This window comes from Mustela erminea, chromosome 14 (genome assembly GCF_009829155.1).
Source record: "Mustela erminea isolate mMusErm1 chromosome 14, mMusErm1.Pri, whole genome shotgun sequence".
In the NCBI taxonomy this organism is placed as follows: domain Eukaryota; kingdom Metazoa; phylum Chordata; class Mammalia; order Carnivora; family Mustelidae; genus Mustela; species Mustela erminea.
In genome coordinates, this window is record NC_045627.1 from 27423088 (window position 1) to 27441807 (window position 18720).

At 38.9% G+C, this 18720-nt stretch overlaps 1 protein-coding gene across 4 annotated transcripts in view; it reads right to left on the reverse strand.

Annotated features, from left to right (window-relative positions):
* Positions 1 to 18720, reverse strand: part of ANK3 (ankyrin 3) — a 667426-nt gene that overhangs the window by 45605 nt on the left and 603101 nt on the right. For 3 of the 4 annotated variants that reach the window (XM_032312011.1, XM_032312012.1, XM_032312013.1), the window contains 7 exons: positions 9898 to 10109; positions 8472 to 8679; positions 7341 to 7437; positions 6440 to 6668; positions 5699 to 5824; positions 4816 to 4938; positions 3228 to 3309 (listed from right to left, as the gene is read on the reverse strand). In XM_032312011.1, coding sequence (XP_032167902.1) covers positions 3228 to 3309; positions 4816 to 4938; positions 5699 to 5824; positions 6440 to 6668; positions 7341 to 7437; positions 8472 to 8679; positions 9898 to 10109 — 1077 coding nt within the window. Of the gene's footprint in view, positions 1 to 3227; positions 3310 to 4354; positions 4382 to 4815; positions 4939 to 5698; positions 5825 to 6439; positions 6669 to 7340; positions 7438 to 8471; positions 8680 to 9897; positions 10110 to 18720 lie in introns of all 4 variants that reach the window. The other variant, XM_032312010.1, reaches the window with a different exon arrangement.

Sequence of the window (18720 nt, forward strand, 5' to 3'; positions counted from 1 at the left end):
AAATGCATGTGTACATACACACAAAGGGGAAAAAAAGCAGAAAATATGGGTCATGGTTACCATAAGCAAGCAAAGCAACTGAAAACATTTTATCATGCACAATATATCATGGCAAACAAGCCAATGAAGTAATACAATTTTTATGCCATATTATGCACAATATATAAACTTTAAAAATATTTCCACAAGAGCATTTAGAAAGAAGAGTACACTTTTTCCATGAGATGCAAAATCTTGGTACCTTTTGAGACTTTAGGAAAATATTTAATACTGCCTATTTAAAACATATCTGCAACTAAATGTGTCCACATCTGGAGTTCTCTTCATTATGGATAAAAGCACCTAGTTCATTTTGGATATTTTTTTCCACAATTTTCACAATTACTTTGAATTCTCAAAAGGTATCATGGGAAAAATCTAAAAAAGCAGTCATATTTTTAATACCCCACATTTAAGTATCTGCAGTGGGATACGGCATATATCTGTATACATTTTTATCCATGGCAAAGGTGCGAATTCTGGTGCCTTTTAAGAACGTTCATGGGACTCATAGATACCCCAAACACCGGAGCAACCATGAGGCAGACCTCCCACTGGGAAAGATGGATTTAATACCAGCATTCATCTGGCAATGGGACGAGAAACACACAAATGAGGTAAGCACACTCGCCGGGGGAGAGCAAGCACGCACTTGGTCCTCTCTACTTCTACAACTCTAGCAAACAAACCGAGTTGGTCACAGAGATTTGGAATGCCTGCCAAGGGCTAGCGGTCTATGTCAAAGTTGAGTACAGTTTCGCTCCCAGAAAGCACTGGTGCAGAATAATAGTGACACGCGAAGAGGAAATGAGAATCTGCTTCATCTTTTATGCTCCTCTTCATGCCGTGCCCGGGCCAGTGCTATAATCCAGTCCTTGGATTAGCAGCTACTCCCACAAGGGTGAAGATTTTCATTCCTAGTGTACATTTAAATTCAGACATTCAGAACATGTCCTCTTCTAAGCTTACATATTATTCTAAAGAAATGTGGAAGAACTGAGGAAAAACTCAACCGCTCATTAACCCCTCCTAGTCATAATTCTCAATATTATATTGCTTAACTCTTTTGGAAACACACAGTGCAAATGGAAGGTTTGGGGATTCCTTCAATTCAGTGACTTGGGCTCAGTTCAATGTCTCATGAGAATTTATTTTTATAACTAACAGAACCTGGCACAGCATCTCGCCTTTACCACTGAAGGCTGGCTCCATTAAGCAAAGAAGTCCTCTAAACCACATGTATGGTTTTATACTTCTCATGAAGCCGCCAATTTACTGATCAGTTACACATTTTATGCTTTAATGACACATACTCTGGGATGCCCTTTGTAACAAAGAAAATTTCTGGGAGGTTCTGGATGTCAGGCATTGAACTACACCAGACTCTTTCTTTATTTGGGGGGCGGTGTGGTTTGAAAGGGCAGGATACTGAGGGAATATCTGCATCATTTGGAGTTCTAACACCAATTAAGGGGCCATAGCATTTCCTTAGTTTCCTTATTGTCCCATCTTAGTTCTTTCCATTCTTCTGTTTACCACCATTATGCTCCCTTTCATAAAACAGAGAAAAGGACCCTCTTCCTTCTACCAAAAGTCAAGGAAGATAAGCCACGTATTATACTATAACTGAAACTAACTAAAAAATAGCAATACTTCCACAAGTGGGAAAAATTCAGTTGACTTAGCGTAGACCTCACCTTAAACTCATATATCCCCCCCAGATATCTTAGGGACCAGAATCATATGGGAGCTCACCTGCCCAGAGGTGCCTTGGACCTAAAGGAGCTGGTCATGGAGATTGTTAAAATCTTAAGGACATTGCCTAGGAGTCCCAACCAGCTACTCTGAGAGCCTTAGCTCTGAGGCAAAATAGTATTCCCAAGAAAACTTCTACCCAGCAGATGTAGTCATATTGAAAAAACCACTTAGTTATACACATATACTGTTCCTGCTTTGTGATAATAGGGGTTCAACTTAGCCTTTGTGGTTCTGGAAGGATTTAGACATTTATGCTAGAGGCAAAAACTGAGATCCGGAAGAACCATTCATGAGTGTGGTAGCATTTCATTTCTCTTATGCTCTCCATTTTGTGTCTGAATACAAAAGTTTCCCTAGTAGTCAAGGAGCTAGACTCAGAAGATTATACTAAGACCTCTAAACTAAGTGTTCCTGCTGCACATTTAATGTGCTATCTTGGCCCACCGAAACAAGAATTCAGGGAAGGTGGGAAAAACCAACCTTGTGGCTCTTACTGGTAAATTTCCAATCTCTCCTGAATGCAAGTTAATGGTAGGTAATGAAAAGTAGCTAGAAATCGTCCGCTAACTTAACAATAATTTTTGTAAAAATCCTCTTCTGATGGATCAAACACGGTGCTGCTCTCAGCATTCTTAGCTCCTGTCGGGGAAGGGATTCGCTAGAGGGCTGAGGGAACAGGAAAGGATGAGGTGGAGAGGGAGACAGATGAATGAGTATGACTGAGTGAATTTATACCTTGATACTTGCAAACCAGTTAACAATGAATCAAAACAATCACTGAGAGGAGAAAAGGACTAAGCCAGTCTAGTGAAGACTAGCCTTGGAACTGGTGTTTAATAAAGGGCAGTGGGGGAGGGGTTGGGGTAAGAGGAGGAAGGAGGAAATAAGGAATCAGTATAGAAGTGCTACCTCAAGACGGTAGGAAAATCTAATTCTTGCAAACTGGGAAGAAGGAGAATCAGGACTAAGATCTAATGATCTACCTATATTAAGAAAAATGAGATGACAATCAAAGTTACTTTATCATTCATTCTACCATCCCACATATATAAAAATGAATATTTCCCTTTAGAGAATCTGAAGCAATATTTAGATCTGAATCAATATTGGCCCGATATCTTCTAGTTAACAAACAAGGGAAATCAAGATTTTTAAAGACAAGTAACGCATAGATGTTTCTAATTTAAAAAAGAGATAGTGCTTAAAAAAAAAAAAAACATTTTGAACTTATGAGCTAAGGGAGTTTCTACTTCATATTTTGAACTATGTACAAAAAAAAAAATCACTTAGATTTCATGATAAAATTTTCCTGCAGGCAATTTTTCTTTCGTCACTGGGTTTTCAAAGGACCCCAAATTCAGTTTGTACAGAAAAAATGCCTCTTCTTATAAAAACCCACGTAGATTAGTAGAACGTGTTAGGAAACTCACTCATTCCGGGCTCAGTCAAGTAGCTGTAGCGCTTACGTAAAGCTAAAGACGCGAAGCTCTGTCGTCGATCTGCTTTCTCGGCCTGGAAAGGGAGAAGGGAAAAGAGACTCTGTCCAACTTCCTTGGGGCATTTTCACAGTTTTGAAACATTCTGTAGGATGGCATGTGGATACCTCGTTTATCTTTATTTTTCTTCTGATGGATTTTCCTCATGAAAATGTCCATTTCCTATTGTGGGTCTACAACCCCACCCCGATGTCTCAACCAAATTACCATCACTTGGCAAAGGTAAGAGCATCAACACAGCAGACTACAGGGGACTACAAATACAAGACGAGCGTTACAGAGACTTCTGATGCTGAGCAGTAAATCTCCCCAAATCTATTGGTATTGAAAGCACATATATCACGATGTACAGTCACTCTATGTGAGTACATTCAAGGAAAAGGGGCACACAGGGTCTCGTTCCGATTACTGCTGTTGTTTCTACATGTTGAAAGGCATAGAGTGTAGGTGAGGTTAAAAAAAGGTTAATGATTTTGTTAGACATAAGGATTCTATTTATTACTATGGAGGTGGGAGTTTTAAAAATCCATTTATCCTATAGCTTGGGGAAATAGCAGGAGATGCCTTTGCAAGGAAAAAATTCATTCAAAACCAAATGGAACCACTACACTCTTAAAAATGGCCAGGATAATTATCTTTAAATAGAATACTAAATATTTATCAGTAGCCATGGGACACATATTTTCTAGTATAGAACTTGATTTATACACTAAAGTTTCCTGTTTCTCAGGATCTTGATTTAAATGTTACACAAAGTGGATACTAGGCAAAAGTACGAACAAATGTGTATTTATACATGCCACGCTACTACATTTAAAAAATGTTGGAAGAATGTTAGTTCCTCTTTTTAAATCATTAGCCGGATTATCTTAATCTAATAGCCATGTGGCGGAAAAGCAAACCATTCTTCACGAAAAGTGTATATATCCTTCAGCTCACTTACGCTAAGAGCTGCAAAAATAGCATACGGTTCCCACACTTCAGCCCTCTGCAACTTCTTTTATACAGAATTAATTTTTATTCTATCTCTGAGAGAGTAAAAGCAGAAGTGTTCATATTACCTCATCATCTTGATCTGACTCTGTCTCCTTTTGGTTCCAAGATGCATTGCAGAGACAAGGAATATTATAATGGACAGCAGGGAAAAGAATATCAGGATATGAAAAGGACTGAGTAGGGAGCACAAAATGCAAGCTGAATCAAGAAAGCAAAGCAAATCAAACGAAGCCAACACAAAATATCAAGAACCGTACATCCACGGCAAATTAATGTGTGACGTTATTCGAAATCAAGAATCTACAAGCTAGCGGCAGGAGCAGGAGCGATATACAGAGGACTCCACCGTACAGACCGTAAGAATCTGACACCACAGTAACAAGACTCAATCTATACACAGAGACTAGTTAAACTCGAGCTTCAAGAACTTTAATCATGTGACAAAGCATTCCTTAATCGCATACCGAGGGCCCACTTCTCCAAGACCAGGGGAAGAGACTTACAATAAACCGGTATTAAAAGATACCTTTTTATGTGCTGGCAGAGTGATATTTAAGTTGCAGACAGCTGTTTGAGGCAGTCCTTTTGTTGTCTTTGGTTCTTTCAGAAAAGATAGACGACCACAGGGCTCTTGGCTGGTGTCTCTAACCTAGAAGAATTTAGGTGGTTGACAGTTATAGAAAGAGACTCTTCTGAGGACTCCCGTCTGTACAAGAATTAAACAGGTTTATCGGACAGAGCCCTTCAGGAGGCGGGCAAAGGGAAAAGATGGCGGTAACCATTACAGATCAACGGCGGTGGTCACGTGTGAACTCAGCGGGATGTAGAATGCCCAACTCCGAAATCAGAACCAGGACGGCTATGCCTGCTTGTTTCCCTGGCATTCTGCTACACAGTCTGGGCTATATGCATTTGCTTCCTGTCCAATAATTTGTTTTCCTCAAGGCCTTGGTTTTAGCAACGATAATAACAGCAAATAACCAACACAGTAAACAGTTGTCCCATGTCCTTCTGTTCTCTGAGGAGGGGGAAGGTATCTCCAGAATGTCCTTGGGCTCCATCAGAAATGAAGATGGAACTTAAATACTGAGTTTGGATTTCATCCATTATTTGATTACTGGGCATTAACCAGATATTATGCATTTTACTATTCTAGATGGTCTGGTCTTACAAACATCTGCTTGAACATAAATGATCATTGAGATGCTTAAAAGGTAAAGACTCTTTGTTACTAATTATAAAGCTTTCCTGGCTCAAAAAGATACTCGGGACAAAAATCTGACCTTGTTCCTCTGAATTCAAGTTTGGTGGGATATTACAAACTGAATAAATCACTAGACTCTTCTGTTTTTATTCTCTAAGAGCATTTTTTGCTTTTTCAAAATTCAGAGTCTCTGTTAATGATTTACCTTGATGGAAAATGGCAGTCTATTTTCTTTGAAAGCATAAAAGTTAAAAACAAGTTGCTGTCCTCCTTTGGTAAGTGGGGCCAGATTTCCATAACAGTCAACATAAATAGGTTTTCCTTCCAAAACCTTTTAGAATAAAAGAAATACATAATTTAATGTTAAATTAAGTTGAAAGAATTTTGATATTTTTAAGTCACATAATATTAAAAGACTGATTGATATATTTCTATGTCACATTTGTCTCCTTATTAGGAAACTACTTCCATGGTGTTATTTGCCACAAAAATAACTGTTGGCTCACAATTCAACTACTGTGATTGGAAACCAAAGCATGCACATGTACAAGACAGAATTACACATTCAGTTCTATTCTAGCAACTTTAGACATCTTTGAGAAAGTGCTGACATCACTTCTTCATACAGACTTTGAAAGGGTTTTTTGTTTGTTTTTTTACTCAGATACTTAAACTGGGTTTAAAAAAGGAAAATCATAGTAATGTGTAAAAGACAGTGACCATAAAAATAAGAGAACTCAAGTCACCACAGAGAAGTGTAGACCATCATGTGGATTGCTCAGTACTGTACTGTAACCAAGATAACCTTAAAGACACACAAATAATTTGAGAATAAAAACCTGAGATCGAGAATGGGCTTGGTATTTCTGGTGAGTGCTGTTATGACCTCAAAATAAAACCCCAGATCTGGGGGATGTAATGGAATGGACTTGTGTAAACAAGGTACCTCAATATCTTTGCTTCTGGCAACTTCCTCAAAATTCTCCTGCTGCTCTAAGGTTTTGTCCACTTTGTCATCCGTCATGCAGAAACAGCGCAGGCAGGATTCTACAGGGTCATTCATTTTGGCAAAAACAACGAACTTGGCCATATATGGAACACATATTAATTCTCTGTACAGTTGTGTGGCTAACCCCACGGTTTCTAAAACTTGATGGCAATCTGCGAGCCAAAATCTGAGAAAAACAAAAACAAAACGGGGATGACAATGAGGTGATTTAAAAGCCAAATCTTAAAGAAAATTCACCATTAAAATATTGGGGCATATAAGGGAACTACCCCAAAACATTAACTTGTTCATTTAAAGAAACAACAAAGGTGTTTACTCTGTTTACAGAAAGCCTATGTTTATTACTTGTTATAATTTTCTAAGGAAAAGCTGAGGGTTCTTTTCTCTCTCTCTTTTCCTTCCCTTAAGATTCTGTTCCCTCACCCTTCCTTTCCACTCCTGCTTCAGAGTTTAATGTCTTACTTTATACTGGACGGAGCAAGAACTTTATGAAATGGAAATTCTATCGGTCTTTTTTCCTTGAAAGCATAACAGTTAAAAGCAAGTTGCTGTCCTCCTTTAATACTCGAGTCCAGATTTCCATAACAATCAACAGAAATGGGTTTTTGCAAACTGCTAAGAACTAGAAGAAACAAGTCTAGCACCGTATAGCCCCCTGTGAGAACTGGTAAGATGACTTACGCCAGCCAATTTTAAATTTCTGAGTTAGGCCCAATTTTGCCATCGAAATTAAAATAAAGAAAAAAAAGCATACTAGTATTGAGCACAAAAACTTTCACTTTCCAAAAGGTAGTAAAATGAATTCCTTAGTGCTTTTTGGAATCTTTTATTCCCATACCTGGCTGAAACATTGGTTGTAAAAGAGACACAATCCTTTATGAAGGTCAGGGGAGTTGTTCCTGTGATGTCTTCCCACTGAGCCGGTGAGGTGCCCCCTGGGAGAACAGAGCAGATATGTTGACTTCATCATGGGAGGGGCTCCTGATAAAATCTGCATTATCATCCTGTTCTTCCGGCACTGCCGTGAACTTGCAAACTTCCGCACGTTCAATCAATGGCAGGTTCTAAGGTTGGTCTTCCTCTCTACTCTCCTTCTGTGCTTTTACTGCCTTATGGTGATCTCCTTGTAAGACGTTATAGTTTTAAAAAATTACTTTTCAGTTTGTCTGGCTATTAACGGATGGTCTAAACGGACAATCACAGGCTATCAAGTGCATTTTGTAAGTGCAATTTATAAGTGCAAAGAAGTGTTGTTCAGAAAGACAATGTAATTCTTTCTTTTTTTTTTTTAATTTTTTCAAAAAGACAAGAACTATCAAGAAAGCTAAGCAGCAGTAGATTTTGTACTGCCCAAATCATTTAATTTTCCAAGGTAAAAAGAGGAATCAGCCACTAAAACTACTCATAAAAACAAAACAAAGAAAAACAATCTTAATTTAGGACTTTCTGTTAAAAATCGTATTAAGTTAACTAAATGAACTAAGCTCTATTTCAGGTGCTCATCACAAAATGTGTTCTCCTGTCCCTGCAGATTTGGTCTATTGGTTAAACTCGGGAACTGAGTGGTGAGAATCACGTCCTCTGCTCTGCCCTGTGCCTGGTGCTCTGTGGGGCTTGTCTTCTCCAAAGTCTGTCCAGCTTCCTTTAGTCTAAAGGGTGTTACAAGGTCCACCACCTCTCCCTAGGTCCCTGAGAAATGACCCAGATGATCTAGTAGATGCTGCATTATTTCAATAACCTCAAAAGAGCACTATTATTACGACTACTACTGAGTCATGATCTCAGCATCTTAAAGGAAGGTACAGGGATATCGCAGATGAGGGGATGGACAAGTCAAACGCTTTATTTATTTATTCTTTTTCCTAGTCTCATGAAGTTGGCACGGAGGCTTCAAAGGCTTTACGTCTCCATACAGAATCACTGCAAGTTGCTAGCCTCAGCAGCAGGTAACGGGACAAGGGGACCCCACCTGTGATGCTACAGAGCAGACGCAGGTTCGGTGTGGTGTCCCCCTTGTACCCATTGGCTACGCCTTCACCCGAGGGCGGGGGCACCGGAATGGTCATTGTGATAGGTTTATGGAATTTCCTTCTTCTTGGTTCCACAGTGACGATTGGGCTAAATGTTGCTTTGTTGCCAAGGATCTTTTTCACAATTTCATCAGGAACAGGCTGGGCCTAAAGACAGAGAAAGGACCTTAGGTGGAAGTTAACATTTTCTCTCATTGGGAAATTGACTTTTTAAGTGAGGAGAAAAAAAATAAAAACAGATTCTCCCGTAAAAAAAAAAAAAAGTCTTTCTTCTTCATCCTTTCTCACTACTTCAGGAGGGCGTAAAAAAAGAACCCAAACAACCTCATGCTGTAGCAGAAACCGGTCAGTGTGTTTCCCCAACAGAATATGGACGACACGAGCTTGTGTGACAGAGAGGCAGTGAAGTCTCACAACGGAGAAGTCTTTTGAGCTGATCCAAATAAAGATCAGCAAATACTGAGTCTAGTGTATCTTAAACCTATGCGGGATATCCAGTAAAAACATCACAGAGGAGATTTGTGCCCAGGTAAGAACTGAGGTGACTTCAGAGGTAAGTAACAAAAGCGCATTTAAGATTTCAGTTCGAGATTACCAAACCTAATGTCTTCCTTTTTGGCTTCTTTGCTATTTGGCAAGATACTCAATTTGGGAGACAGCTGAAGGGAACTTCCCGGCCCTGAACTATAAGGCCATCTCCTTAGCTCCGAGTGGGAACTGAATACCTTCCCAGCGCTTACAGTACTTCACTCTAAAAAACCTCACAAGAAGAACCTCAGTCAAACTATTAATTACTATATTAATTGACACAAATTAAATTACTTTCCTTATTATTTTATTTTTTCAGTAGGTTTAACTGAAACAAATAAACGTAAGAAAGACGACTCTTGCCAGGATGTTTAGTTAGCTTTCCAAACCCAAACAAGTTCCAACTGGGTTTGGATAAAACCCAGTATTTATGATGTACTTCCATCAAAATCTGAAAGCTTGCAAGTATCCTTATTACTGATTTTTATAAAACAGCGTCTTTCTTATAAACCAAGTCAAATGTGGTTTGTTTCTTTAATGGTATATTTGCTCTTTGGAGCTCCTGTCACTCCAAATACCAATAACGTATGGTTAACAGAACAATCTTTCATCAGACCCAAGTGATGCTTTTAAAAGAAAAACCCTAAAATACGTACCTTTATTGAATAAGCCACCAAGCTTACTTTATACTTAGCGCTTTTCATTTCGAAATAGGTTAATGAATCCCCAAATGGCCCAGGGCTTTGATTAGCAATACCATCAGGATGAGTTACAACAACTGTTTTCTGAGTGGAGCAAACGCTCACACGCTCTTACACAACATGTCGCACATGTTACCTGGAGGCCCACTCGAATCCGTTTGGTTAAAGCCCCCTCTGGGAAAGAAGCCTGGACAAGGGGCACAGTGGTACTGCTCAGTATTCCGCCTTCGGGACCAATCTGGTTGCTTTCCTGCTTAATCCTCGAAACCACGGCAAAATACTGGGGGAAGTCCTTTGTGATAATCCTGCAGATCCGTTTCTTCCCTAGCTCTTCTGGGCTGTCAAGTTCTGAAAAGACAAATGAATGAAAAAGCCATGAGAGTAAGCCTATCCTAAGATACCTTAAGATAAACTGATGTGTAATGTTGATAGCTAAAAACGACATATCCAGTAGTCTCAGCGGAGTTTCAAGGATGGAGAGAAAGCTACAGTGACTTTAAAAATAATTTAAAGGGACGCCTGGGTGGCTCAGTTGGTTAAGCAGCTGCCTTTGGCTCAGGTCATGATCCCAGCGTCCTGGGATCGAGTCCCACATCGGGCTCCTTGCTCCGCAGGGAGCCTGCTTCTCCCTCTGACTCTGTCTGCCACTCTGTCTGCCTGTGCTCGCTCTCTCTCCCTCTCTGACAAATAAATAAATAAAATCTAAAAAAAAAAAAATAATAATAATTTAAAGATTTGTAAAGATACTATAAAAGCTATTCATATAGAGTATTGTAGAAAAGTGCTTCTACTGAAGAGGAACGAATGTCTTCAAAAACTGAAATGTTACCTCCTATGAACAGAACTCTCTACTCTTAAAGAAGAGAGACCTCCTTCTGTGATGACTTACAATAATATACCCTCAAACGGCCAAAGCAGGAGTGAGAAAAAAGCAGGCCTCACAAGAAAGTAAGAACTTAAGGATGTCTAAAAGGCTCTAAAACTTTATTTGAAATCCTCTTTAAGATACTGCCCAAATGATTAATATCATCATCTCCAATCTCTGTCCACCCACCAATAACCCTCATGCATCAAACTCAACCTGTCCACAAATGGACACGTCATTCCTTCTGTCCACTGCCAAACTTACTTCTTCCCCTTTGTCCTAACTCTGGTAACGGACTTAGTTTGTCTAGTCCTCCTGTCTAATAGTTCGACTCACTTTCCTGGATACTTCACATCGAGAGGTGCACGTCGAGCTGATTCCATGTGGCAATGGCTTGTTCTCTTGCCAGTCTCTGTCTGAGCCCTCTTTGCCTTGCCTGCATCACTGAGTCACCTCCTAACCATCTCCCTGCCACTCGCCTCTCCTGACTCCAACTCATCCCCTACAGTGCAGCCCGATGGGTTCTCTTCCAAAAGCCAGATTTTATTATAATGCTGGTCAGTTTAACTGAAATAAATGTTTTTTAAAATCATATGAAATAATAGCCATTTGAGACTAGCCAAGAGTATTTGGGAAAAATAGCTTTGTGAGGGACAGTTTATCTTGTAAGATTTAAAAACTTATCTAGAAGTATCATAATAAAAGTTATATGGACAGACATATAAAAATTTAAGAAATATATATATATAAAATTAGACAAACAGGTCAGAGGGATAAGAACAGAGCAAGAAATAGATTTAAATTTATATATATACACACACATACATGGTGTATATGTAAGTCCATATATATCTACTTCTATATATTATATATTATGTATTTAAAATGAATATATTTAAATCATGGTGTATATGTAAGTCCATATATATCTACTTCTATATATTATATATTATGTATTTAAAATGAATATATTTAAATCAAAGTTATATATTTAAACTTCAAATCAGTGGGGGAAAGAGGTCTTATTTAAGATGGCACTGACACAAATGAAAATCTATTTGCAGAACAGAGCTAAATCACGATATCTTAGTATATATAAATATAAATTCCCATTGGATAAAAGACTTAACTACTTAAAAAAATTAAAGTGTTACCATAAAACAATCAAGAGAATGTTTCAGCCATGGTTAGCAGAAATTTTTGTATTCAAAACTGGAAACCCAGAAGCCTAAAAGGTCGTTTTGACTATAAATACGTAAAGTTTTCCATGGTAAAAATAGCTTAAAAGACAAAAGGGAAATGAGAAAAGATAACAGCCACATTCAACACATAATGGATCGAAAGGCTCAATCCCCATGGCGGCTCCTGAGTTATCAGAGATGACAGATGAGCCAACAGAAAATGGCAAAATACTGTAAATGGGCGATTCACAAAAGCTGAAAACTGGTCAGAAAAATATAAATTAAAAAGCTCAAACTTGATAATTTGCATGGAAGTACTGAATTAAACAAGATACGACATAAATATCTGAGACTAGCCAAGGGTATTTTTGGAAAAATAAATTTTTAAGGCAGAACTGGAAGTATCATGATAAGACAGTTATATGGAGACATCATGGGGGTGAGGGAGGGAGAAGTTATTTTAACATGATGACCGGGAAACCTGTCTCTGAAGAGGTAATAATAGGTGAAAAATGCGAGGGGAGGAGGGAGCCAGGCTGGTAGTGACTCATTGGTATAAAGCATATAAAGTGAGGAAAGAAGAAGATGCAGAGCAAAACACAGAGGCTGATCCTTTTCAGGGAAAAATGTCATCTGCACATTTGTCTATTCTTACAAGAAATATTTGCATTAGAGACATTAGCAATGGGCCACTTGAGAGGGATGGGCACAGGGAGGTGAGGACGTAAGAAGACAGTGGGTTTACATAGTTGGGGTGGGTCTGCTACAAAATTAAGGGAAAATTCCCAAATTTCAGAGAGGGATGTTGGTTTTGTTTTTGTTGTTACTCCTAACAGCCCTCTCCTCAAACCTCTGAAACATACAGTATCCGTCCTACCGTTTTTTAACTATGAACATGTTTGACTCCTTCATCATAGGACTGAGATCATGGCTTATTCCGAACTAGCAATTTATAAAAAGGTAAGATGGATGGTTAGATAGATGGATCAGGGATATTTTCTCATTTTATAGATTAACCATCAAACTCTGAGGTGGGAACACCAAATTAATTGGCAAATGGGAGAAACAGGGTTCCACCCATATCAGAATGAAACTAGAATTTGGCCCATTTTGTTTCGTGACCATCTGCTTCTCCTCTGCCCTGTTCAAAACTAAATAATGCGTTCTTAGTGAAAGAAAATAAAACAAAGGCAAATAATTTTTAAAAAAGGTTACTATAGAAAGACAAGAAGGAAACAAAGATTTGCTCAGGAAAATATTCTGCAGAAGTTTTCACCTATTCAGCAATTGACAAAATCAAAGTTGTCCATACAGAACTGATGTATTTCCCTCCCCATGGTTTGGCTTATTTTAAAAAGTCTGAGTTCCCAGAGTTCATAATTCATGCTGCATAATTCACTACCAGAACTGAGAGAGTTCTGATCATTTGTTTCAGTTGCTGTGTAAGCCATCAGCCTCAGCTAAGCAGACATTTTTATTTTTTACCTCAGCCTCAAACTTATGATTACCTTCTCCTTTAGAAATAGTTTCGGACTCCACAGAGTGCAAGCAGTTTAGGAAGACTGTGCTGTGAAATTACATCCTTCAAACAAGACAAATTTCCTGACTCTGTGTGTAACAAGCCGCGTATCCTGTGAATATGACATTTCCTCAACATCAGTCTGCACCCATCATGGGCAGCGAGGCACCTTCTGAGGAACTTGGAGCAATACATTCTTCTTAGCTGCGTGTGTGTGTGTGTGTGTGTGAGAGAGAGAGAGAGAGAGAGAGAGAGAAAGAGAGAGGGCCGCATGTACAATTGTGCAGAGTTAAGGGGGAGACAGCCATATCACCCCTGGAAACTCTAATAGCTAAGGACTGGGAAGAGTGGCCCCTTTGTGTCATGGGGGCACCCAGGCCATGCTTCTGCTCTGTTGCCCTTGATAAAGCATTAAAACCACTGCAAATAGAAAGCGAGCATGTCCATCTCAGATGCAACAGAAGAGTGGAAAATGGAGAAGCTTGGGGTTCTAACTCCCCACTTGACGTCTAACATCTTTTAGGATTTGCCAGTGGTTCTGGGCCACTCTGTGTTGTACCCACTCTTTTAAACCTTCTAGCAATTTCTCTGTCACCATTAAAATTTGCATAATTATTGATCTTCAATGATGTCTTTTAACAGTTTTTTTTTAAAAAGATTTATTTATTTATTTATTTAAGAGAGAGTAAGCACGTGAGCAGGAGGAGGGGCAGATGCAGAGGGATAGAATCTCAAGGAGACTCGGGGCTCCACATGGGGCTCGATCCCACAACCCATGAGATAATGACCTGAGCCAAAACCAAGAGTCCGACGCTCAACTGACCCACCCAGGAGCCCCTTTTAATAGGTATTTTATTAAAAGGTATTTTATTTTACTTTATTTTTATTTATTTTTTTTAAAGATTTTATTTATTTATTTGACAGACAGAGATCACAAGTAGGCAGAGAGGCAGGCAGAGAGAGGAGGAAGCAGACTCCCTGCCAAGCAGAGAGCCCGATGCAGGGCTCGCTCCCAGGACCCTGAGATCATGACCTGAGCCGAAGGCAGAAGCTTTAACCCACTGAGCCACCCAGGCACCCCAACAGGTATTTTAAAGATAAGCCTCAGTCCAAAGAAACAACTACTGCGTGAATTTCGGACACTGGAATCCCCAAGCACCATTCTTTAAACAGGAGGATACACACATCGCCTTCTTGAATTACTCAGAATCCCAGGCCTCTGCCTGATAAAATGGAGAAAAGATACCTCCCCTCAATCAGGTTACATTCTCTTTCTGTGTGTACTTTTTAACTTTTTTTTTTTTAAAGATTTTTTCTTTATTTATCTGACAGAGATCACAAGTAGGCAGAGAGGCAGGCAGAGAGAGAGAGGAGGAAGCAGGCTCCCTGCAGAGCAGAGAGCCCGATGCGGGGCTCGATTCCAGGACCCTGGGATCATGACCTGAGCCGAAGGCAGAAGCTTAACCCACTGAGCCACCCAGGCGCCCCTATTTTTAACTTTTTTTCTGAGAATAAAAGTCAATACAAATGTAAAAACTACAAAAAGTATTTAAGTATTGGTTTATAAGAAGCATCATCTCTAACAACTAGAGTGGAAGCCTGGGCTATTATGCATGGAGAAAGCTGCGTAAATAAGACAATGATGGAGACAGCTGGGAAACGGTGAGAGTCAAGAGCACGAAGGGAAAACCAGGCAGTAAGATTACCATGGAATTCTTACGGCCTGAAAACCTATCACAAGATCTCACTGGTCATCGCACAGGACAAAGGTTAACTAAATTATGATATATTCATACTATGGAATACTGTGCAGTAAAAAAGAATGGGGTAGAAGCGTACATTTTAATATGTAAATCTCCAGTCCATATTAAATGGAAAAGTTGCAAAAAAAAAAAAAATGTGATCACAATCAACTAATCCCATCTTCACACGTCTCTGTATAAATTCATACAATTCATACAAAATTTCGGGGAAGGGGAAAGAAGGGGAAAATTATAATGACTGTATACTTGTGTACTACTACATGGGTAAGAATACTAATACTAGTATTTAATAGTATGATGTACATAAATATAATAAATGATATAGCAGAGTATTAACACTTTATAGATTCAACTCAAGCAATATTTTCTCTATTTCTCACTTTAAAAATAGGAAACTGAAACAGAGTCATGAAATGATCTTAGCTGTGTGTTTCAGGTAACTAACAACCCAGCTGACTAGGGGAGTCAGCGGGAGGGATGAAAGCTCTCTACGCTCAGCTACTGGGAAACCCTGACCCCCGGCCACATCCCCCATCATGAGCACCTTATCACGAGGATTTTTATTCTATTTATAATTTTGATAAACTATTAATGTATATTAAAATCAGATTTTCTTTTCAGAAAATGTGAAGTGACCAGTTAAATTACACTAAATTAACTGATGTCTGATTGAGGCCTGGTACACTGTAGGTATTCAACTAGTATCCACTGAACAAAGACCTCAGTGGGAATCAATAAGACTCATAGTTTTTGAACCAAAGAACCACATAATTCTTTAAATCTTGCTTTAAAATATATGTAGTAGTAGAGACCGGTTACTGTTTCCTTCTTTAACAGTTTTGTGTTTTTTTTTTTAATTGTATGTAGGATGTGACTCTTGTCTTCCTACTTTTTAATTCACAGTAAATTTTATTACATCCATGTATTTATAAGAGAAATTACTTTTGACTTAATGGATGTTTACTCAAAGGGTGTCAAAAACTTAGAGGAATATAAAACTCATCTGAAAGTTCTATGTTGCAAACTACAAAGGTATGTCAGGAAAGTCAGACTTCCAGGCAAACAGTGATAAAGTCTGATAATGTAAAAATGAACAATGCCAATATTCTTTCCAGGACTGAATTTATTGGTATTCAGATTTTAAAATGGTTTACTACTTAGGTCAGAGAGCAGGGATGTATTACCAAGGATCTTTGCTTTGCTTCCACTCTTGACACAGATAAACCCCCCCCAAAATTCTACAAATGTGATACCTGTGTTCCATTCATCCCCGAAGGGAACCCAGCTTGTGTGTGCCTCAAACTGGCTAGATTATGAGCAGCACCAGCGATATCTATTAAAGGCACAGATTCCCAGCCTTCTCTTGTGGAGGTTCTGACTTGGTAGGCCAGGGTGGGGGAGGAGGGCACCTGGAAAGTTACTTTTCACACTCAGTTCAGGAGACTTTCTGACTTGATACCTGTGGGAGGTGAAGTCTTAGTAGACTCTCACCAGTATCTGTCCTTAAAAACTCAGAACCCAAATTATTAAAAACATGACAAGAGGATCCTATGAAAAACATCTAAAGGATGGTTCACTATGAGAAGAAAAGCTTATGGGGCAATAATATCCATTAGTTTTAAATGGCTTTGCTTCTTAAAAAAAATTTTCTATACCCTTTGGTAGCTATACAATTAAAGGAGAAAATGACATAGAAATAGAGAGCTTCTTACCTGGGGTAATTGATAATGCCGTAGACTACAAAAGGACCCTGAATACCCCTTCTGTTTAATCTGCTACTGTTTTCACAAGAAAATAAGATTAAAGAGAAAAGAAAGAGGTATATTTGAAACAGGTAGTTTTGGTCAGGCAGAACGTTAAAAATTTCCACTTACTGAATGTCTAACTTTGTGGCAGGTGAGTTACTATTTCGCCCACATAGCAGTTGGTAAAGAGGATGTCTAAAGTTCCAAGAAAGGAAGTGACTTGCCCAAAGTGACCTGTCTGCTTTAGAGCTTAGAAGTTAGGTCCAGGAGGGTGGGGGAGAAGGGGTGAAGTCATATAGACATGAACTCCGCCTACTATTTAACACAGTGTCTTTGCAGACCAGCTAGCACAGGGGTGGTGGTTGATAAGTGGCTGGTCCAGAAGGTGACATGGCCCACTCTATGAGCAGAAAGCCCTGATTATAGTGGCATTTTCTGCTGTGCAAGAAATGGAAGCTAATGTCCTATAGTTTCCTTAACTCACTGATTAATGATACATTTCTTAAGCACCTTGTAACTCATTTGGTTTCTTTATAGGCAAAAGGTGGGGCAGCTCTCTCTATAACTGAGATTTTTCAACAGAGCAATAAGAATAAAAAAAAGCTTTGCAAATATAAATGGTTATGGAGATCATAATACAATGAAGCATAAATAAAAGGACAGAAATCATGTCCCCATGAAATGAGTTAATCTTTCAAATGATCATCCTTGATCAGCTTTGCCTCACCTTACCTGCACGTGATTAAATGTCTGAATAACTTGCTCGAATGGGACCATGGTTCTTTTTCTTAGGTCAAATTTGTTTTCTGAAGGCTGTTTGTGAGTGTGAAGGTCAGGTTTGAGTGTGAATAGCCTAAAGAAGGAATACAACCTCAAGTCTTCACAAAGAATGATTTCTATACCTACAGTTCAATTTCTTTCTTTCTTTCTTTTTTTTTTTTTTAAGATTTATTTATTTGACAGACAGAGATCACAAACAGGCAGAGAGGTGGGCAGAGAGAGGGGAAGGGAAGCAGGCTCTCCGCTCAGCAGAGAGCCTGATGTAGGGCTCGATCCCATGACTCTGGGAGGAGGAGGCAGAGGCTTTCTCACCCATTGAGCCACCCAGGTGCCCTACAGTTCAGTTTCTAGTTAGGTGAATATTCTGTACAGCTTGCTCCTCTAAAGAGTATTTGATACAGGGAGTGGGGGGAAATGGAGTCCTAGAATGTTAGAATTCAAAAGGGCAAGCTAGTCAGTCTAGGTCTGTGGAAGTCAGTGGAGATAGGTGCCTTGGGTTCAGATCCAACCCTCGACCAGTGAGCTTGGACTTTGAACAAGTTCCTGACCTTTGAAGCTTATGTTCCTTGTGTCTAAACTGAGGACAAGAAAAGTTTCCTCTGGGGTAGATAAATCATAGAAAACCACTAGCACAATCCAGTTCATGTAATAATTTAGGTTAAATATTCTTTTCAAGGTCACACAGTTTTGGAGTAGAGAAGTACAGAAAACCACTCTGTGGCAGATCTAAGGTTGGATTAAAACAAAACAAACCCCCATATTACCTTATCTCTGTATTTCTACAGTATATAAATATATTAAAATTAAAAAACATGTTACCGTAACTCTATTTCTATAGCATATAAATCTTGATTGATATCATTTTAATTTCATTCCATTTTTCAAAAGAAAGTTTCACCAATTACAGAAAATTAAGTATGAGAATTTATAGATTAATTGGGGGAAATGAAGGAAATAAAAGACAAGTCTGTATCATTCATCACTGGCTATCGAATATGTGGAAGAGCAGAGCATTTATAATATTGTCACTCAAATATTTCAGGAAATTGCGGACATTCACCTCCATGGAATTCAAGCTCATCTTCACCTGAATATGCAAATTTTGT